A 22,454-nucleotide genomic window follows, 5' to 3' on the forward strand; every position below is an offset into this window, starting at 1 on the left:
GGGATCAGGTGGACAGGTTCACAGAACGACCTGTAGGAAACCTTTTCCATAATGAGGGTTACAGAAAACCAGGAAGGGAAGCCAGGTCCTGGAATTGGGACTGTGGATTGAAAGGCCAGTGTGGATCCTGTTTTGGCTAATGCTGGAAGGCACGGGGCTCTGTACCTGGTCCTTTTCTGTTGTGAGACGTCTGTCCTCACTATGCTGGGCTTGGCTTCTGTCTGGCTCACTCCTCTTCCCCGTCTATCTGGTGCCCTAGGTCTCGGTGTGGCATCTCTGCTCACACACAGTAGCACTGTTACAGGAACACTGCCTACCAGGCTGTTTTGGCCTGAGCACATGCATTTAGGGGCACAGGCCATTCTGTGACCTGGAGCAGTCAGTGAGGCTGTGCGGGCTGAGCCTGGGGTCTGTTCTAGGCTACTGTGGCTTTCCTACCAGGTGCTGTAGATGGACCCTGACGAGGATCCCCGAGTGCTGCCCACATTGTGTTGCTTCCTCAATACAATACCAACTGACCGCCGCGGACTGCAGAGACAGCTGCAGGCCCTTCCTGGCAATTTTGCAGCAGATTTGAGGGAGGCGTCCAGTCCTCTCTATCCTTCAGTTCCCAATCCTCCTGCCTCTGCTGACCAGTGCTGGGATTAGACCTGCTTTGTGCCACCTGGGGTTAGAACTCCTGGCTTTGTGCGTGACAGAGCTGATAGGCAGGCCCTCTGCCAACCAAGCCAAATCCCAGGAACTGGCTTTGTTTATTTGGTTTTGAATTTTTTTTTTTTTTCGAAAGAAGGGTTCTCTCTGTAGCCCTGGCTGTCCTGGAACTTGCTCTATAGACCAGGCTGGCCTCAGACTTACAGATCTCCTACCTCTTTCTCCCAAGTGCTGGAATTAAAGGTGTGTGCACCACTGCCCAATTTGAATTTTATTTATTTTGAGGCCGGTTATCCCAAGCTGTCCTAGAACTTCCCATCTTCCTGCCTCAGCCTCCCTGGAGTGCACATTTGGAGTGCCAGAGCCAGTGTGTGTGCGTGCGTGTGTGTGTCTGTGTGTGTGTGTCTGTGTGTGTGTGTCTGTGTGTGTGTCTGTGTGTGTGTCTGTGTGTGTGTATGTGTGTGTGTCTGTGTGTGTGTGTCTGTGTGTGTGTGTATCTGTGTGTATGTGTCTGTGTGTGTGTGCGTGTGTGTGTCTGTGTGTGTGCGTGTGTGTGTCTGTGTGTGTGTGTCTGTGTGTGTGTCTGTGTGTATATGTGTCTGTGTGTGTGTGCGTGTGTGTGTCTGTGTGTGTGTGTATGTGTGTGTGTCTGTGTGTGTGTGTCTGTGTGTGTGTGTATCTGTGTGTATGTGTCTGTGTGTGTGTGCGTGTGTGTGTCTGTGTGTGTGCGTGTGTGTGTCTGTGTGTGTGTGCGTGTGTGTGTCTGTGTGTGTGTGTCTGTGTGTATATGTGTCTGTGTGTCTGTGTGTGTATGTGTGTGTGTCTGTGTGTGCGTGTGTGTGTCTGTGTGTGTATGTGTGTCTGTGTGTGTGCGTGTGTGTGTCTGTGTGTGTCTGTGTGTGTGTCTGTGTGTCTGTGTGTGTATGTGTGTGATCGTCATTCTTTCTTCCTCCCTAGACACCTGATTGTTCACATCTCTGTTGACTCGTGGGTGATTTTTGGTTTTTGAAGCAGTGCTTTAATGTGGTTTTTCGGTCTTCTCTGGTGTCACCGATGAGATAGTGGGGATCTTGAGGCAGCCCGGATGCTGTCAACATGACTCTTGGTCCTCCTGTTCTGCCTGGCTTCCTGTCACAGGATGCTGTGGTCTGCCAAGGACATGCAGCTTCCCTGTGGAACTGAGTTTTCCAGGAAACTTGTCTGGGTTTTTGGATTATTTAAAGCGGGGGTAGGGTGGGGGTGGTAATGGTGCACACGTGCATGGAGGCCACAGCTCAACTTTAGGTGTCATCTTCAGGACCTCTATCACTTCCTCTGAGCCCAGCAGGGTTTTTCATTGGCCTGGACCTCACCCAGTAGACCAGACTGACTGGCCAGTGCATCCCAGGATCTAATTCTCCACAACCCCATCATTGCGCAGACTAGCGCTCCTGGTTGGAGCCTTGGGCCAGGCACTTGGGCCCAGGCCCATCTTGCCATTCCACCTGTGCTAGCTAATTTTATGTCAGTTTGACCCACACTAAAGTCAGAAGGGTCGCCAGGTGAGAAAATGGCTCCGTAAGACTGGGCTATAAGAAAGCCTACGTAGCATTCCTTAACTGGTGATTGGTTGGGAGGCCCAGGCCACTGTGGGTGGTGGTCTTGGGTTTTATTAAAAGGAGGCTGAGCCGGGCATCTCGGGAGAGCCAGTCAGTAAGCAGCACCCCTCCGTGGCCTCTGCATTAGCTCCAGGTTCCTGCCCCACTTGAGTTCTTGTCCTGACTTTCTTCAGTGATGAACAGTGAGTGCTGTCGAAGTGTAAGCCGAGTGAACCCTTTCCTTCCCAACTTGCTTTTGGTCATGGTGTCTCTGCACAGCGGTAGTAACCCTAACCCGGGTCCCACCCCTTGCTAGTGCCTCCTTTTTAGTGAAAGGACTTGGGGGCACTATATCCCCCCTCAGCAGTCACCTCCCTTCCTCGCTGTGGGTGAGAGACTCTAAGACTTGGCTGCACTTGCCCTGTTGAGTCAGCTACAAGGAATCTCAGGGTGAAGCCGTGATGGAAGCCCAAGCTTGCTGAGTCCTTGGCAAGTACAATCCCGAGTTGTGTCTGTGCAGAGATCTGCCTTGGGGGCGTATGTTTGTGTGAGTGTGTGTAGTTGCAGCCCAGCCCCTCCTGCGCTGTATTGATTGGATCCTGTCATCTAACAGAAAGCAACTTAAGGGAGGAGGGTTGATTTGGGGCTCCTGGTTTGAGAGGAGAGTCTCATGGCAGGGAAGAGAGAGGCATGTACAAGAGGCTGCTGTCACACTGCTACTGTGCTCAGGAAGCAGAGAGAGGTAGATGTTGATATTTTCTTTGTTTGCTTTCTCCTGTTTATCATCTGGGATGGCAGCCCATGAACTGGAGTTGCCCATTCGGGGAGAGTCCCGAGTCAGTCCACCCACTCTAGAAAAACTTTGGCTGGTGTGTGAAGTTTGTCTCACAGGTGATTCTGTATCTATCTAGTTGATATAAATCATCACACTGGGCTTGGTACTAATCAAGGCAGAGTTTCCTGTGGTCACAGAGAGCCTGAGTCCCGTTACTGTCTACAGGACTTTCAGACCTGACCTTGTACGTGTGGCTGACCAAGAGTGTGTCAGGAGTCCATGAGACCTGAGAAGATCCCCATTCTCCCAGCTGCTTACACCTCTTCACAGGACTTGGGAACTCATAGTGAAACAATCTAGACCCTCTTAGTAGAGCCCAGACCCTTGGGTTTTCCTGAAAGCACAGGGAGGGAGAATGTAGGGACACTTGATATAGTGCCAGGTTCACGAGACAGACTCCTCCTATAAAGCCATTGCAGCCTGGAGAGGGGAGCCTGTGTCTTCAGTCTCATAAGCCCCCTGCAGGGGGCTGCTATATGATAGGGCCTTGTTCATGTCCTCCATATCCACTGCAGTGTCTGCCACAGCAGGGGAGACCTGAGAGCCCCACACGGTATTTAGCGGTCCATCTGTGGCCTGCGCATAGACTAGCCATGCCTTACCACTGGAGTACGTGGGATCTTTGCGCATGCTGGCTAGGGTGCCGGGGCCTGCCTCCATGGCCTCAGCAGATTGTGACTTGGGAAGAAGTCTACAAGATTGTGACTTTGAGCAAGAAGGCTACAAGAGAGCAACCCTAGGTACACATGTCCTCTACAGCAAAGGGAAAGAATGGCCAGTGTTAGGGCCTCCGTCCCTCTGAGAGCCACGCTGCCTCCTAGACCCATCGTGCCTCAGCTTCTCCATGGTGTGGCAAAGACAAACTCATCCCCAGACCCACATTTGCTAAAGATCATAGGATATGTTGTAAAGGAGCCCAGCGTCATGCTCAGAAGCCCTAGAGATCAGAGCATTTCTCCATGTAAATCCCTCCTGTAGTGAACATCAGTGGGGTTGCTCGGGATACTTAGCTGGGACCCACGTTATCAAATGTGGGAGGGAGGGTCTTGGGCTTGGCAAGCTGATAGCGATTGCCTGACTTGTCCTCTCCTGGCTCCTGGCCACCTGCCCCTGGCTTGTGCTGCCTGTGGTTTGAAGTCACTGATGGCAAGTCCACTGACAGCCACAAGGTGGAGCTCTGAAGCTAAGCCTGTCTCAGAGACAGGAAACACACAAACCCAGGGAAGTCCTAAGGCGGGCTCTTCTGTTCACAGCTTGAAATTGACAGCACTTCTCACTTTACAGCATTCCGTGTGTGTCTCCCAGGCTCATGTCATCCATGATGAGGATGGCATGGAGCTGGCCATTCTTGTCCTCTCCCCAGGAGACACTGAGGGCCAGTCCATACCTGACCTGGTTGACAGATCTCCAGGTTCCTGGCTGATGAGTTCTGACAGGTGCATGCAGCCACATATCCAGCGACCCATTAAGAGACTGTTCCCATCATTCTAGAAAATTCCTCAGGGCCCCAGAGACAGTGTCTCCTTTAGTGGCCTAGGGAGGCAGGCTCTTGGGTGTCCAGGGTGACTGCTCATGCACGCACACAATGCATATTACACATACATACATACACACACACACACACACACACACACACACACACACATACACACACACAAATGGAGGGAGACCTGGAAATAGAGTGGGGAAAGCAGGAGTGGGTGGTCAGAACACATAACGAGTATAACTTTCCAGCAGTGGTGGGTTTTTTTTTTTTTCTTTTTTCTTTTCTTTTTTTTTTTTTTTTTTGGAGCTGGGGACCGAACCAGGGCCTTGAGCTTGCTAGGCAAGCGCTCTACCACTGAGCTAAATCCCCAACCCCCAGTGGTGGGTTTTAAGTCCTTCCCTTTTCCTAGCTGTGACCTGACACATCAGCCAGGGACACTGGCTCCCTCACTGCAGGGCGGCTAGGGGAGCTGAGTGGCAGGATCCTGGCTCATCCCGCCTTTCTCTAAAAAGAAGCTCGGAGACTTAGCTATGATATGTCTCAGATTAGGGTTGGAAAGAAACCTCGGGGGCCTAACGTGCACCCCAGAAGAAAACAGTGACTAAGTCTGGGAACGTAGTTAGCACTGCCTTCCCTCTTTAGACCTGAAGTGCATGTGATTGCTTAGGGGACCTCTGCTCGAGTTCCTCCCTTGGAAAGCTCGCTGTGCACCCCTGGTCCTGTCCCTCCCGCTGACTGCGGGACATGCTGGGCAGGATTAGAGGCTATGTGCCTGGTCCTGTGGCAGCAGGGATGTCACACTTGCTGAGGTTCTCAGTGTATCTTTCAGGGACCCTGCCACTTGTACATCTAACAGTGTAGCAAGGCCAGGGAACTCAACTGTGGGAGGAGTCCCGTCCTTGCACTACTGCCCTGGTGGACCACACAGAGGACTATGACGATCCTCCAGAGAGGCTGTGCCTCAAGGTAAGTCGGATCCAGTGGATTTGGACTCCCTTGATCTCAGCTCTTGGTTTTGCCGAAGCCGACTACACCATAAGAGTACCAGGAAAAGCACACCCCCAACTGCACGTTCATTCACACATGCATTTAACAAAGCCAGGCAAGCTCACAGCACACTCCAGACTGGGAGCTGCTTACTCACTCCTTACTGTGAGCACGGGGTCTGTTTCATGAGCACCACGCCCAGGTTCCTACCTGTTTACTTATCGCCCAGCACTCTGCACAGTGGGGTCAGCTGCTGCTGGGGTGGACCCTCCCACATGTTTCAGGGACCCCAGGGAGCTACTAGGTTGTAACGAGACCCTCAGCCTGTCCCTAAAGATGGATGACGTTTTGGGGAAAAGTAGGATGGTACAAAAGTATAGCCTTTCCCTTGCTAATCTGCGGCCAGCTGAGTGAAAGTGTCAAGTTCTCTGTTACCCGTAAGGCCTGCAGTCACAGGGTACGTGCCATCTAGCAACTCTAGGTTTATCAGCTTAATGTAATTCTGTAGACAAACTACAGAGTAAATGAAAAGTGCTAAGATTTATAGTATGAGTGGAAACAGTCTTTTAAAGAAAGATTTGTGTTATTGTTAATGTGTACGTGGGTACCCATGAAGGCCACTTGGGTGCCCCACATGATGGGTGGGGTGTTAGATCCCCTGGAACTGGAAATGTAGATGGCTATGAGCCACCCTGTGGATACAAGGGATTGAACCCAAGTCCTTAGGAAGAACAGCCAGTGTTGTTGTTGGGGGGTGGGGTGGGGAGAGAAGGTTTCTATGTAGTCCTGGCTACTCTGGAACTCACTCTGTAGACCAGGCTGCCCTCAAACTCAGAGATCTCCCTGCCTTTGCCTCTCAAGCGCTGGGATTATAGGTGTGCTCCACCATACGTGGTTTATAGCCAGTGTTCTTAATCCCTTAGCGACCTCCACAGCCCTGAAGACCTTGTCTTGAGACAAGGTCTCCTACAACTGGGCTCAGATTCAAACTGTGTTGCCCAGGATGCCCTTGCCCTCCTCCCAGCTCCCAGATGACTGGCGGGTTTATAAGCATGCATCACCACACCAGGGTCATGCGGGTGCTGAGACCAAAGCTGGGACTTCATGCGTGTGTGCTAAGGAAGCCCCCTTCCACCAAGCTGCATATACAGCCAAGAAACAGCCAGCTTTTTTTTTTTTTTTTGGTTCTTTTTTTTTCGGAGCTGGGGACCGAACCCAGGGCCTTGTGCTTCCTAGGTAAGCGCTCTACCACTGAGCTAAATCCCCAGCCCCCAAGAAACAGCCAGCTTTAAGGGACTTTGCTTGTTGGTTCCTGATACAAATCACGTACCCTAGAAGCACACATTTTAGAAAGTAAGACATTGGACCTGACTGTACCGCTTAGTAGTAGGCGCTGTTGCAAAGTCCTGGTGGTGAGAATTCCCACCCCCACCATTAAAAAAGCCATAAAGGGAGACAGGGTGATGAGTGTTAAATAATTTAATAGTCTTCAGAAGTGTGACTCTCATCAGTAGTTTCTTTTTCACATTCACAGAATTTCGGCAAATGGACCCAGCCACTGGGGTATATCCTGTAGGAAAGGAGTGAGAACACCCACATCTTCCCACAGGCTTCAAAACCCAAAACCAGACACGCAGTTTATTGTCCTAAGTTCTCTCTGGCCTGACCTTTGCTGAAAGCTTTCTCTACAGAAGAGGTGTCTGGTGGTTCCTGGGCATATCTGCTCCAGTGAGCAATGGTTTCCTATGTCGCGTCATGTGGCATTGTGAAGGAAACCCAAGAAAAAGGTCCCTTTCTGGGATCCTGAATAATGACGCACAGCAAGCTTTCTTATGAGTGAATGAAAATAAGAACATTCGTTGTAAATAAAACCATCAAGACGGTGTCAACGGCCAAACTAACAAGCCTTGGGGAAGAGTATGCCTTGGGGAAGTCTTAAACTCACGCAAGAAAGCACAGCTGCGCGCGCGCGCACGCACACACACACACACACACACGCACGCACGCACGCACGCACGCACGCACGCACGCACGCACGCAGTAACCTCTGTGTGGTTTAGGTTCTCTCCTACTTTGGAAGGTGCAAGGTGCAGGGCAGAATTGGGAGGCAGACCCTGGAGACACACAGTGAACTTAGCACAGGATCACAGACAGCAAACATCCGAGCCCAGGGCCTACAGAGCGTGGGCGGCTGTGATGGAAAGCTGGGGTAAGGAGGAGGCTGGTGGGGGTGGGAATGGGGCCCCGGGTGGAAGGGTGCATCACTCCAGGGGTCTCTACAGCAAAGGGATCAGCACTGCAGATGGCCACTACTCTGGTGATGTGTGGCCCCACCAGGAAGACCCAGGTAGGCATCTGGGTCTCCACTGTTATCCCTGCAGCAAGTAGCCATACAGTTGATCTCATTCTCACAGCTCTGGTCCTGGCTTCCAATCCCTCACAGGTCCCCAAGAACCTAGCCAGTCTGTACCTAAGGCCACTGAGAAGGTACAGCAGAGGAACATGATTTGGGCCTCCCCCACCTTGCTTGTGGGTGACTGGGGTGAGGATTCCAGGGCATAGAACCCCTAGACCTGGGGTCTGCCCCTCCCCTGGACCTCTGCTTGTAGCAAAGGGTGCAAAATGGTCCACAGGGCAAAGACCGTTGAACTGGGACCTGACACTGCAAACAGCCCTGCCCACCAGAATCCTGTTTCCTCTGTGACCCACAGAGTTTAGGTTGCCTTTTGCTTGCCTTGACCTTGGTCCCTGGGCTTGCTCTCACCCATAGGACAATTATAGCGGGCCTGTAGGCCAGGCCTAGCTAGATTATTCATGGTGAGGGTTCTTGTTTCTTTGGCAAGCATTAAGGTGTTCAGTATGGCCATCAGGATGGGAAGCCTCAGAGCCCTCACTCAGCTGTGCGCCTGGGGGAATGGTAGGAAAATCAGGCATTGCCACTTTAAAGTCCTCAAAATTCTTCAGCCATAAGCAACTCTGAAGACGCCTGTCTAACCCAGCCCTTTGGTTTATTCATGAGCTGAGGGCCTCATGTTTCTCCCTAATTCTCCTTAAGGCAGATTAACTGGAGCAGTCACCATCCAAGAAGATATAGTTTGCATAGAATAGATAAAACTAAAGTTACCGACTCGGAGCAGCCAGGACCAGCCCTGGAACCATGTGGGAAGGCCACCGGCTATGGATCACACACTGGCCTTCTGTAGAGGCTGTCAGGTTAGATGGTCACATGGAGATCTTTAGAACTAGGAGCAGGGACTTGTGGACTGCCATGTAACCTAGACAAGGCTGGTGTGGGACTTCTTTTCATGCCCACGTTAGAGTAAATAATCACCAAACACAAGGATGGTAAAAGGCCCAGAGGAACCTGTGAGAGGTGAGCCTCATTGCGAACCACCCCACAGCCGTGTGGGACTGGCCAAGCTGGGCTTTCCCTGGATGCCAGTCCCTTGTCATCTTGGAGCGCCTAGCCTCATACCATCCTGCCTTTCCCTTCCATGCCTGGCTAACACTTTACCACATCCAGATCTCTGGAAGACCGCTGGCACTAAGAGAACACACTTTTCCTTCCATTATTTATGTGCATATGTGGAAGCATTGGGAAGACAGACCTATACTAAGATCCTCACGCAGTAGAGGAGAGGTGCCAGATGTGTGGGTGGGGACAGGGCCAGTGCACCATAGCTGTCACTGTCAGCAGTGGCTGTGGAGCTGCCACAGGTTTGACACACTGTCCTGTCCTCAAGCTGTAACACTGGTATTTGCGACAGCCGTGTTCCCCTGAACTGCCTTCTTCTTAATACTAGGTATTTTTCTAACACTTCTTTCTATTTAAAAAAATAATAGGAGAATCAAGTATCATATCAATATGGAGTATAAATACTGGCTTTAGATTTCATCGCTTCATTTAGAAAGTCCAAATATCAGGGAAACCAAAGGTCAGCCTGCTTTTGAGGACATGGACCTTGAAGATGCCCCTGGGAGAAAGGCACACACCGTGGGTGGGATGGTGAGGGTTAGTTAGAAGCAGCCTCTTCACAGAAGGCACCTCTGCTTTCCACAATGCAGCTTAAGACCAAGATTGGTCTTTTAGGGGAAAACACAGAAAATGTCAAGAGAAATGCCCTGCTGTGCTACTCTGGCTTCGGCGTGTCTTTTGGGTTGGAAGCACCATGTGCTTGGGGAACAAAGTGCTATGCGTCCAGTTGAGTTTTAGTGTTCCTCATGGTCAGGCCCTCTCCTTGGACGTCGGCCCAGAGAGGGTCAGCTACGCCTGGGCCATCACCTGCTGTATCCCCGCAGGGTCGGGGGAGCAGTGGCGGCGCCCACAGTGTATCTTTTTCACCAGGCGCCGGAGCTTGCTGGGGAAGGCTTTGTTGATGTAACGGTAGAGCAGCGGCGTCACAGAACTGCTTGAGAAGGCCAAGAACTTTGCCAGGTCCTTAGCAACCTGTAGGATGCCCAGATAATGCCCCTCCACGGTCCTTCCCCGTGACACTAGCACTGTGTGCCCCAGGCTCAGGTAGTAAGGTGTCCAGAGGCCAAACTGTGTGCACACAGTGGCCACCAGCAGCCTGTGCACTGAGGGGTCCAGCCTGCTGGTGTCCTGGTCCAGGGGTGTGTCTTCCTTCCCAATCCTTGAGATGAGTGCCAGGGCATACAACACAGCCAGACCTGGCACCACGTAGCCAATGAGCACAAGGATGGCGTCGGCTGCCTCCGTGTTCTGCATCCGGGCACACTCGGCAATTCTAGAAGACACATGACTGCAGATATAGAAGAGCAGGGAGGAAAAGCTGGTGAGCACTGCCCCTCCCCAGACGAAGCCACACACGTGCCGGGTGTTGTACACACTAGCCATGTAGGTACGCGGCAGGGCACGCTCGATGTAGTAGTCAAGACTCAGCAGTGCAGTGGAGTACATGGTCACCAGGGAAGCCACGTTGAACAGGATGAGCAGTGTCACATGGGCCTCGCTGCTGAGGCTCCACAGGGCCCACCTGGAGTGGGCAGGACCCAGCAGGTACGCAGGTGCCAGTGCTGTGAGCACCAGCCCCGCCACAGCCATGTTCACGAAGTACACATCAGGCATGGTCATGCTGTTCTTGCTGGCCAGATTGGCCAGCACCAAAAGAGCATTGTAGCCTAAGCCCACAGGGACACCTGCCCCCAGGTAGAACAGTGAGAGGACCCACAGCCCCAGGCGCAGGTTCCGGCACAGCGGCTCCTCAGCCCACGCTGTGCTGTTGAGTGGGCCACAGCTCCACATGGCAGCTCACCCCAGCTTCGCAGCTCTGTTGAGAGAGAAGGGACAGAGTTAGTCACCACTCTCCTGTGTACGTGTGTACCTGCATCTGCCAGCATATGTGCGCCTGCAAACAGGAGGCTCCAGGCCAGGCTGCTGTAGCCATCCATAGCCATGGTGAGACTCCTGGACTGTTGGTGAAGGAAACCAAACCCCAGGTGACCCACCAGAGAGGCTGTTGCAGAAACCATTAGACATATGTTCCATGTGCCTTCTTGTGCCATGACTGCACCAGCTGTGCCTGTCACCATGAACAGAGCTACTGCTGCCTTTTGGCACTGGTTAGGGGACTTTTTGGGGACAGAACCCACAGAACCTCAGAGCACTCGGCAGTGCCAGGCTGCCCCCTCTTTCTTTTGTAGAAGATATTAGTATAGGCTGTCATCTGGTAGGACATGGACACACACCTGCCATGGTGTGTGCCAAGGGGGACATGAAGAGGGTGTGTGTGTGTGTGTGTGTGTGTGTGTGTGTGTGTGTACCAGAACAAGCACACGGATAAGCACATGTGAGATACAGGTGTTGTACACCTGTAGCCCCATGCACTGTACCCTGAGAGCAGAGCCTGGGAGAGCTACTGCCCTGGAGGTGTGTGGAGACAGCAGGCACAGGCACCGCCGAGGCTGAGCATGGACGCTGCGTGGTACCCACATCATTTCCCCAGCTTTGTAGTTACTCTTGACGCTTGCTAGGTTCCTGGGCACCCAGATCCAGCAATGCAGGGAGACGTGGGAGGCCTGGGTGAGCCCCGGAATTCCTTTCCTCCCCCAGGGTCACTGACCCACGGGGCAGCACAGAGCCTGTGTTGCAGTCTGTCCAGTCAGTCTTGATGTAAGTGAATGCGAGTTTGGCAAGCAGGTCTATAGAGAATTCCTCTTCACCTGTTCTTCAGGGACACCCAGTTCTTTAATGGGGAACTTTACAGTCAAACTATACTTTGGCGCAACCAGACCTCTGGCTCACAAGATCAAAAGAGAAAAAGCATCCCGAGCAGATACACTGGAGTGAACATTCCTGTTTCCCAGACTGCAGGGACAAAGTGAGGAAGCCAGGCTGCTGGTGTTGGCACTAGTCCACCTGCCTTGGGCCCCCACTGGGACTAAGGGCTGTCCCCCACTTGCTCTACACAGCCAACTACAGGGACAGTCACAGCAGTGATGGAGGGTCCTTCTTCCACCACATATGCACAGGCCAGCAGAAATTCTGGGTGGGATGGGGAGTTCCAGTGGCAGCCATTATTCTGGTGCCATTGGCATCGTGTGTTTCTGGACATCAGCCTGTCTTCCTCCCAGGTCAGGCACACAGGGTTCAGCTCAGCAGGTGATGCTGGGACTTATTCAGATGTAGCACATGGGAGGCCACTGAGCAAAGACCCTGCAGTCCTCACCTGTGCTCCCAGCAGCTAGGACAATGGATAGACAAAAAAGGCCAGGGAGTGGGGCCCTGCCTAGTACTAAGTGGCCCTGACCTCCTTCAAGGACAAATGCTTGCTACATCCTCTACCAGACATGGGTTTCACTTGGTGTCCCCTGCCTGCTTCATGGGGAGCTGGGAACTGGCCCGCGGAGGGTCAGTGCACACCGACTCCTGGCCCACTCCTGAAGTATGTCTCTTTGTGGTGTCTATTGTTTCTGGTTACCTCTTCCGGGCCTGCTCTCCTGTTCCCTTCTGTTCTGTGGCGCCTCCCCTAGCACTTAGCACAGAAGGCCCAGGGCATCATATGTGACTCCTGACTTTGGTGGCTGAACAGGAGCACACAGTATTGGAGCTTCATCCACCAGACCACAGTGCCACAGTCCACAGGGAAGAGTGGGTATTCTGTGGACAGTGTGGGTGGGCATTAGTGAGTGTTCTCTCCAATCCTGGTCACCACTCCCACCGCCACATTACATTGCTGCTGACCTGGCCTTGGTTAGCATTGTGGACGCAGGCTTTATGGAAAGTCTACCATCTGGTCCACTTTTAACCCTTCTTCCTCAGTGTGGAGAGAGGCTATGAGAGTCCACAAGATCCTCTGATGAGAACAAGTTTCCCAACACCGACAACAGGAACTGTGCCCTCCAGACCCTGTACTGTAGATGACTGTACAGCACTCTGTGTATCGAATAAGAGCTCCCTCTGTCCAAGGATTCTGCTCTGTCCCTCTTGCTCACGTGTATGTGACTCACTTTGGTAGCAGGTCATCAGTTCTAGTTTCCTCATCCTCTGCCCCATTAAGCCTGCAGCAGTGGGGCTGGGGATTTAGCTCAGTGGTAGAGCGCTTACCTAGGAAGCGCAAGGCCCTGGGTTCGGTCCCCAGCTCCGAAAAAAAGAACCACAAAAAAAAAAAAAAAAAAAAAAAAAAAAAAAAAAAAAAAAAGCCTGCAGTAAGTGACAGCCACCAAGCTCCTACCTTTATTTCAAGTCCCTCGGAGGCCAGCGGCAGGCAGCATGGCGGGCCAGGGCTGGAGGGAGCCCAGCCAGCGATGCCCGTGAGCAGCACACACAACTCCTGCCACACTTGTTTCCCGTGAGTCGGTTACTCACAAAGCTGCTGGCTCCCTTGGCAGGCAGGGAGGCCCCTCCCTATCTGTGTTTACAGCTGGTTTCGGGAGGAGAGGCGGCACTTGGACAGTCTGCCCTCCAGATCAAGTGTGCTCACATCCTCTGCACTGTGTGGGGGTGGGAGGGTGGGTGGAGGGGTGCTCTGTATCTGCCCCGGAGCATCCAGCCCCAGGGCAGGGAAGGCCTGCAGGTCGGGTACAGGCAGCTCAGGTCCGGAGACCCGGAGACCCGAGACCCGGAGCAGTTTAGTTCAGTCCTGAGTTCCCTTTCCCTTGAGGAAATGAACTGAACAGACTTTTGTCTGTAGAACTAAGGACAAAATAGTTGGACCTCTCTGAGACTCCGCCATAGAGATGCTGGCTGCTTTCACTGCAGGTCCAGGGACACACAAGGCTCTTTGAAGGCACAGCAGTGGCACAGGGCAGGCTTAGAATTGAAAACATCAGGGCTGGGGCAGGGGGTCCAAAGCCTCCCACACGTGCACTTCCAGATGTGCATGCATGTGACCTGTCCAGGGCCATAAGAGCGGGCAGGAGCTACTACTTGGCAACACAGCACTGTCGCCTGGCAGGACTGCTTGCCCCGCTGTGGCCCCCATGCAGCCTGGTGGGCACAGCAGCTGCCCGGACTGCTAATGGCCTGCAGTGAGAAGTGGGGCAGGAGGTAGGGCTCGGGCTCGCACTGGGTGAGCAGCTGGGCTTTAGGGAAAGCATCATGTGGAACAGTGTGTGTCTGTCTGGGTAGAATTCCCTCCATATTCATGTGCCGCCTGCCATGGCCTGGGTCTGCGGGCTGTGCCACGCTGTTTAACCAGCCTGCGTGCACTGGGGAGGGGCATGTTTCTTGCCAGCTTGTGGGTGCTGAACAGCTAGCTGATAAGCTTTGTCTAGCAGCTATCCGGTAACTGCTGCTCGAAATTTTCTTACTCATCAGAACTTTTATTTCAGATGGGAAAAAAAAAGCCAGAATAAGACTTGCTTTCAGTTATCTTCTAAAAGTGATGTTCTTTATGGCTTGCTCTGATGTTGCTCCTAGGAGATGCCTCCTCCCAGCAGGCACAGCTGGGAGATCCCAAGAGCAGAGTGGCTGTGTAGGCTGCATCAGCCACGTCAGAGGCATAGGTCTGTCAGAGTGTCACTAGAGCCTCCGCCCCAACTTCTCTGCCCTAGGGATGTCCCTCTGGCCACCCTGAGAGTGTTCCCTCCCCACCTTAAGGTGTAGGCTGCAGCTTGGAGAGGAACAGCTGGGGATGGCCTTATGACAGCTGGGAGCAACAGGCAAGACTCTAGGACCATAGCCAGTCTCTGTGCTTGGCTGTAGAGCTCTGGCCTTGGGGACCTCAAGTCCAGTCACTTCCACTTGGGGCACCGTACACTGGGGTCACCCCCCTTGAGGCTGTGGGCACCTAACAGTAGTGTCCCAGCAAGTCCAGTGGTCTCAACCAACTAACCTCTCTGTCCACAGAAGGGAATTAGGGAGACTGCCCCATAGCATGTGGGTGTGGATGTACTCACAGGCTTCCAAGGGTTCCTGTCTCCCTGCATCTTCTTTCCTGTTCTTTTCCTTGCTGCTGGAGAAGGTGGACTTCCTGTAGTCAGTGAACAATGACATGGTTTCCACCCTCTGACCTGGGCTAGGCTGTCTTTCCAGTTAGCCAGGCCATCTGGTAATTTCCTTCCTGAGAAACTGGATCAGAAACCAGTGGGAGGCTGGGAAGAAATCGTCTGGTGGTCTCCACTGAGACCTGCGCCTGTCAGGTGATGCTTGAGTTTGTCCAATAATAGGGTAGGCTCCAGGGAGGTGCCCCCTATGCAGCAACATAGAGACAGCAGAGGTGGAGGCCAGCACTTGCCCCCAGCACGTGTCACATTCTGCCCAAAGCTGCCTGAGTGAGTACAATTCATTAATGACCCAACTTCTGGGGCCCTGCCAACTGCTGCCAGCCCCTCTTCAGCAGACCACGGAGAAAACATTTCCTCTAGTCACAAAACACTGCCCACTAGCCCAGCCCATGCTTGTGGGTGCCCTGTGTTGCCAGAAACACCCCACCTGTCCCCCACGTTTCGGCCATCTCTCTCTCTCTCTCTCTCTCTCTCTCTCTCTCTCTCTCTCTCTCTCTCCTCTCTCTCTCTTCTCTCTCCTCTCTCTCCCTCTCCCTCTCCCTTTCCCTCTCTCCTCATCATTCCAGACCCTACCCTTATCACACCTCCTTTATTCCATTCCTACTCCTGGCTGCTCCCATACCCGAAGTCCTCCCCCACAATTCCTGCCTACCCAGGTCTCCTTTGGTTTGCACAGTCTTCAGACACAGCACCAAGTCACCCCTCTGAAGCCAGGCCAGCCCATGACTCTGTCTCCTGTTCAATGCCCTGTTCTTCCTGATGGCTGCCAATCTTAACTTGGCAGCTACAGGCTCCTCTCAATCATAGTCCAACCTTGCTAAGTCCTTCTGCCAGCTCTGAGTGGCCCTCACACCGTCAGTGGGGCTCTTGGTTTCTTCTGACCTCTCTGTCTCAGAAAGCCCAGCCTCCCCGCAGCTGGCCTGCTGGTTTCAGGCTCCACCGACCCCAGATGTGTCTCCCAGAGGGTACTGTGGCAGCCCACACACTCTCGTTCTGTATCTACATCGTCATGGGAGGTGCTACCAGCTCAGGCTCTGGCCAACACGAGCCCCAAACTCACTCCCAACTTTGCCAGGACAGAGGGTCAACGTGTCCCTCATTCTGGGCACCCCCTCATTCAAGCACGGGGAACCTCAGCTAAGAGGACAAAGGAGCCAGGACCACACAGGCCTTAGGCTACCCAAGAAGAGCAGTTAGCTTGCTAATGAACTCATTAATGATACAGTGATTCACTTGCCCTCTGTCAGACTTTTGTTAATTACAATCATAAAAGGGGAAGGGGGTGAGGTAGATCAGTTGGTAAAGCGAGGACCTGACCCAGCGTTTATATGAAATGCTGGGGAGACTGTGTATGTCTGTAACTCTAGCACTGGGGAAGCAGAGACAGACTCCCAGAGTTTGCTGGCCAGCCCATAGATGAATCACTGAGCTCCAGCTTCAGTGAAACTTCAGAAATAAACAGAGAACAGTGGAAGGGGATATGGACGATGTTGGTGCTCTCTCTCTGTCTCTCTGTCTCTGTCTCTGTCTCTGTCACACACACACACACACACACACACTCTCTCTCTCTCTCTCTCTCACACACACACACACACTCTCTCTCTCTCTCTCTCTCTCTCTCACACACACACACACACACACACACACACACACACACAGACTAGCAACAGTGGTACAACCCCAGGGGAAGGGTCTTAAGGTTCCAGCATGTGAGGTTAGCAGAAGACTAAGGAAAGGACAAAGAGGCCAGCCTTACAGGAGCAGGGGACACCTGGCTGTGTGTGAGAGCAGAGATAATCCCCACTTAGCTGAACCCCTCAGCTGATAGCCTCTCAGTCTCCTCCATCCACAAAGCAGCAAAGTGAGGAGCAGAGCACAGGTGTCAGGGAGGACTGAGATCAGGACAAGGAGGCTCTCCTTGTGTGTAACAAGTCTAGATGGCACTGACGTTTGCCGTGGGACCTGAACAAGGTTTTGATAGAAGGAATGACAGTGGGTACAAAGACAGTCCTACCCCAGCCAGGGTGGCAGCTCAGAATAGACCCCAGGGAAGAACTCTCCATTCCTGTTTCCTGCCCAAGCTGCCTAGCTAACTCTAGGATGACCTCAGCCAACCTGTTCACTACCCTTCCAAGCCTGACAGAATGGCCCGGTAATGAGCACTGCCTCCATCCTGGTTGGTGTGGCCTAATTAGTACCTGGATCTGAGCAGGCTGGTGGGCACCTAGGTGGTGGTTCTCTCTCCCTCAGACACCACCCTTGGCCTTCTGAGGACTTGGCTGTGGGTCCCAGTGCCCTCCAATGTGGAAGGCTGGGATGCCTAAGGGAAGATTCTCCAGTGGGCTTCCCCTCTTCCCCATCATTCTGGGCTATCCAGGAGCACTAAAGAAAGGAAACCTCGTCTGCATCCTAGACCACAGAGACCTGCAAGACGGGGTCCTCCGCAAGAACATAACTATATTCGGATGCCTTGAAGTTCCGAGAAGTACTGTCCAGGTCAGGAGTTTACCATCTCGCTCTCGGACCTGAGAACATAACTTTGGGGTCTTGGATTCTGTTGAGACTAAGGTCTCACTACGTAGCTCAGGCTGGCCTCAGATTGTGATTCTCCTGCTACAGCTGCCTAAGTCCTGGGATTCCAAGAATGTCCATTATAGCTGGCTCACTGTAGACAGTCTCAACGCACGTGCCCAGATCACTGTGGCACTGTGCTGCCAATCAACAGGTCCTCGCTCAGAGCTGGGTCCAGGCAGGTCTGAGGGGAACATCACCCTGTGAGGTCTGCCCTTCTGTACAGCCCAAGTTGCAGTGGACGCTGTCCCCACAGGGAACCTAGGGCCTCTATGTCCCCAACATGCCACATCAGGGTACTTAGGCATGGTTGTGCAAGTTTAAAATAGAAGATTATTCTGTCGTTGTTTTAAACAGGGTTTAATATTGAAGGCCTGGCATGCCTTGAATTCATGACCCCACTGCCTCAGCCAATCCTGCGTGTTGGGATTACAGGCATAGGCCACTGTGTCAAGCTCTAAATAGCGTCCTTACCTACAGGTGTTGATTACACCTGTGGCCCGATGTATGCTGCACCCAGGAGAAGAGTTGAAATGGACATAGGGGTAGTGAGACTGGGAGCCCCTGCTGGGAGCTCTTGGGAAGCTCAGCCCCTCTTCCTGTGACAGACAGGCACAGGGGCTGAGGCTTTCCTGCCAGCCCTTCTGCCTACAGACTATGCCCCTCTGATTAGACAGATTGTTGCCATCCTGTCCCTCAGTTTCCCCAGATGTAGACTTAGAAACTCCCCCAAGCTTGGGTGTCCGGGGTAGGGCATCAAGAGTGCTTTCTAAGCCTCAGAAGCACTGGGCACAGATCTCTAGTCTTTTTCCTAGCTGTCATCGGAGCAACAGAAGCTGGTCTGTGACCTTTCGCTCGGACTCTGTGTCAACTGACACATGGGAAGGGGAAACGGAGGGCGGGCGGGCATGAGAGCACATGGACCCAAGAGACACACTGCACGTGAGCTATCAGGGAGGGGTGGGGTGTGGCTACAGGGGCAAATGTCAAGACTTTCCAGAATTCACTCCGGGGACCTGGCTTTCTCCAGTACGGCCATTAGGTGGGCAGCAGAGGCTATGCAGATATAGTCTGCTCTGGCTTGGAGCTTGATGAGGATACAGCGAGCGCACTGACGTTTCTCTAGTATTAAACTACAGGGTAAACAATGGGCTCCACTGGCCTGAGTTCACTGCTTTCTAAGGCATGTGGAATTGGGAAGGAAGTAGCTGTGTGTGTGTGGGGGGGGGTGTTTTCCGCTTGTAACTTAAAATTCTTGAGGCTCTGTGCTACTTGGACCCCTCACGGGGTTCCCTGCTCAGCAAATGCACAGCAGTGACCCTGCTCATGGTCACAATTGACAAGGACCAGAGTCCATTCTCAGCTGGTCTGTCAGAGCATTTAAAGATGAGACACTGACATCTTTTTTTATGCCTTATTTAAAACAAGTTCACGAGGTCTAAGTTAGTTCATTGCTAGTGGATTTCTCTAGCAACAGCATGGCCACACTGAGTAAAAAATAGTGGTTTCCTGTGACGCTAGGCGGCCAGAAGCAGCCCCAGAGGCAACAGCCCCCAGACAGTGCTAGTAGACCCAGACCCTCCTGTTCCTACGTGGCTGGAGCAGACTCATTCAACACTCCATATTTCATGTCTTGCCTGTTAATCAGGAAATCGCATCATCTGTTGTTCAGGGGAATCTCTGTAGCCTGTTGCTTCACAACTTAGGCTGGCACCATCCGTCCACCAGGCGTGATGGCACAAGCTAGGTATCCTACCTAGAGGAAGACTGGGGCAGGAAGAGTCCAAGTTCAAAGTTAGTCTGGGCTGCAGTGTAATAATACAAGACCAGCCTGGGCAACCTGGGAGAGACCTTGTCTCAAAGTAAACAGAGGGCTGGGAGGTGTGGCTTAGCAGGAGAGCATCTGCCTAGAATCCCCCAGGGAGCGTCCCGTGTCTCAGCAGTGGACCATTTGCCTACCATGCTCAATGAGGTCCTGCATTCCCTCCCCAATACCATGAAAAAGAGAGCGAGGAAGGGGAAAAACACCCCAGGTCTTCATTGCAGGTCCTGGCCTACCTAGGTCCTTGCTCCCCGTTCATCTGGTGGATCTTTGAGTGCACCTTTGGGAATACCTCAGGCCCCCAGCCAGGCACTGGGTGACACCATCTCTGCAGATGGGGAAGACGTGTGAATGAAGACACAGACTGGGCTTGGTGCCCCGGGTACGGGACTGTGGTCATGCCCTAACTCCTTCCACGTTCAGATTTATATGCAGACACTCACAGTAGGCCATCCGCTGCTGTACTGTAGGCCTGATGGGTTGGTATAAGGTGACCTGCTTCTGTGTGCCAGGAGACTCAACTTTGGCTGCGTGTTTTAAAACTAAGTGCTTCAAAAATGACTTCTAGATGTTGATTTTATTTCCCTTTGTAGTGATGATCAGAAGTCTTGGCAAACAACACTGAGCCGTAGGAACTCACTGCTCGGGAAGGCAGAGGCTGTGGCAGGCTGATTCCTGTAACCACTCCTCTGCCTTCCTGGCCTGTGATAAGAAAACGGAATGACGCACGCACGTGAGTGGTTTGGATTCTCACAGCCTTTTGCTCTCCAAGCTCACAATGCAGAGGAAGGAGCATGGGCCAGGCTCAGCCCCCTATCTCTGTGTGCAGAGGAGCAAGCTTGGAGCAGACAGCCTGCTTGCCTCAGACACATAAAAGCAGCACCCTGTCTCTAAAGCTGGGGGTGGGGTGGGGCACATAGACTGAAACCAAATTACTTCTGCCTTGGAGCAGGCAGGGTGCCTATATGGACCCTGGGTGTCCCGGAGGAAGACGGAACTTATTCTTGCTCACAGTTTGTTAACTTGGACTTTTCCCTGACTAACGCAGTTTGGGACCTATAGCCTCAACCACAAACACGACATTGGGAGGCGGTGGGGGAAAATAACAATAGATAGAGGTGTCTCCAGAACGAGGGGCAAACTCAGAACTGTAGGCGTGCACCCCCATCTGGGCTCCTGATAACCTCAGCTTTTAAACAAACTGGGTGTGGCTTCACCTGCAGGGAAGCGCTCAAAGCCACAGATCTTATCACGGCCCTGGTGGTTATTTTTATTCTTCTTGTCATATTTGCCCTGATCACAGCAGTCCTTTGCTAGGTTTACTCTGGTCCTGATTCAAATGGGGAAACTCCTAGCCACTCCTCCTGTTGGTATGGGTGAGGGCCTCTGGGGTGGACATTGGGATGCACAGGCTGTCTGGTCCTTGTTACTGTGCTTTGTCTTAGGATGAGGGGGCTCTCTCAGCAATATCTCAAACCAGACAAAAAACTCAACCACTTCTCTCTGCTCTTTGAAGCCTCTGCGGTGCTTGGAGTCCTGGGCTGGGGCCTTTGAGAGCTCAGGGACACGTAACCCAGTACTGGCCAGCCCGACTTGTAGGTTGACTGTCCAGCTGCTGGGTCAGGACAGCTGGGGCTGCTGGGAAGCTAGGAGGCTGCAGGCAGGAGCAAGTGGCTAGGGCAGGTTTAAGGAAAACAGAAAACTCACATGTGAGCACTTACTCTGGAGATCTGTGGTCTTCTACTCCCCCAGAAGCTTGGCCTTGATATGTCTCAGTATGTTTGGGTCATTAAAGGGGGGAGTCATGCTAGGATATGGTGGGTGAGGAGAGAATGCCCAGCCATCCCCCTCCCAACTTGGCGCATACTATTTATTCACTCCCTTGCACATGCTGAGCCTACACATCCTGACCTAAATCCCCATGTACCCTCCTCACATTAGGTGAATGTGTCTCAACCTTCTTCATGAAGAAGAAGTCACGGGGACACCGAGTCTACTGTGATACACTGTACCCTGGGAGACACCAGAGGTTCTAGTTTAGATATCTGGACCTTGTGGTAGTTCTTCAAAGACCTACATGACAGGTTAAGGGTAATGTGACTGTACCCTCGGTGTAATTATTAATAGTATCTCCTTGCACGCTCAGAGATAGTGCCTGGTCCTCCTATGCATGGAGTGACCTCAGGACACATTCAGAGCCGTTCCAATAGGATTAATTTATAGTTCTTTAAAGTTAGCTTATCCCCAGGTTATCAATGCCTCCGATGCATGGGGGTGGGCATAGATGTCAAGCTGCTGGGTCAGGACCAGAGCAGGAATGCAGCTCTCAAGAACATAATCACAGTCAGGGCGCGCTAAATTGGCAGGTGCTTTTCTGGACAGCGGTACTAAGTTAGCCCTAGTCAGCAAGCCTGAGGACCAGAGCTGTATCCCTTCACCTGGGGCTTCTAGTTCCTGGCGTTGCCTCCTATGCCCGGTGAATGTCCAGGGCCGATGGCGCAAGGTCCGCTATCTCTACACACGGGTTCCAAATGTCCTGACGCTCGGAAGGGACGAAGCGTCCTAGGAGAGCCTGTCCGCCTACGCGGGCAGCAGACCCACCGCCCGCCTCGGGTTCAGGACCGTGCACCCGGCCCCTGGTGCCCACTCAGCGCAACTCGGCGCTGTCCCCTCCCTCCCAGGACCGAGCACTAGGGGCTCCCCGCCCCGGGCCCCACTCACCGCTCGCTGGGCGGCGGCCCGCTCACCGGCCGCGGGCGGGCAGCTGGGCTTGCAGGAGGCAACGGAGCTCACGGCGCGCACGCCGCGGGGGCTGTGTACACACGTGACCCCGTCCCGCCCCCCCGGGGGCCGCTCGCGTGGTCCCGCCCCCGCCCGCCGAGCAAAGCGATCAGGCCCCGCCCTCTCTCCCGACCCACAGCTCCTGTGGCTCCGCCCTTTTCTTGGCTCGCGTGCTTAGCTCCCGCAGGCTCCGCCCCCAGTCCGGACGGACAGTCCCCATGGCCGGACAAGGCCGCCTTAATACTGGAGAGCCGCGCACCTGCCCGATCAAAGTTT

The 22,454-nt window shown here is 53.1% G+C and overlaps 2 protein-coding genes across 10 annotated transcripts in view; one reads left to right on the forward strand and one right to left on the reverse strand.

Moving 5' to 3' along the window:
- C12h7orf50 (similar to human chromosome 7 open reading frame 50) overlaps positions 1-22,454 on the forward strand; it is a 103,923-nt gene that overhangs the window by 59,825 nt on the left and 21,644 nt on the right. The window lies entirely within an intron of this gene.
- Positions 6,998-22,330, reverse strand: Gpr146 (G protein-coupled receptor 146). Of its 5 annotated transcripts, XM_017598438.3 has the most exons (3): positions 22,119-22,234; positions 14,897-14,970; positions 6,998-10,827 (listed from the first exon to the last, which is right to left on the reverse strand). In XM_017598438.3, exon 3 carries the CDS (start codon positions 10,800-10,802, stop codon positions 9,801-9,803), a length of 1,002 nt encoding a protein of 333 aa, XP_017453927.1. In that variant the 5' UTR covers positions 10,803-10,827; positions 14,897-14,970; positions 22,119-22,234; the 3' UTR covers positions 6,998-9,800. The 5 variants fall into 5 exon arrangements, with proteins under 5 accessions (XP_017453927.1, XP_006249019.1, XP_038945619.1 ...); XM_006248957.5 differs by lacking the exon at positions 14,897-14,970 and having other exon boundaries at positions 22,119-22,330; XM_039089691.2 differs by lacking the exon at positions 22,119-22,234 and having other exon boundaries at positions 14,897-22,078.

The sequence above is a fragment of the Rattus norvegicus genome, chromosome 12 (genome assembly GCF_036323735.1).
Source record: "Rattus norvegicus strain BN/NHsdMcwi chromosome 12, GRCr8, whole genome shotgun sequence".
NCBI classification, from domain to species: domain Eukaryota; kingdom Metazoa; phylum Chordata; class Mammalia; order Rodentia; family Muridae; genus Rattus; species Rattus norvegicus.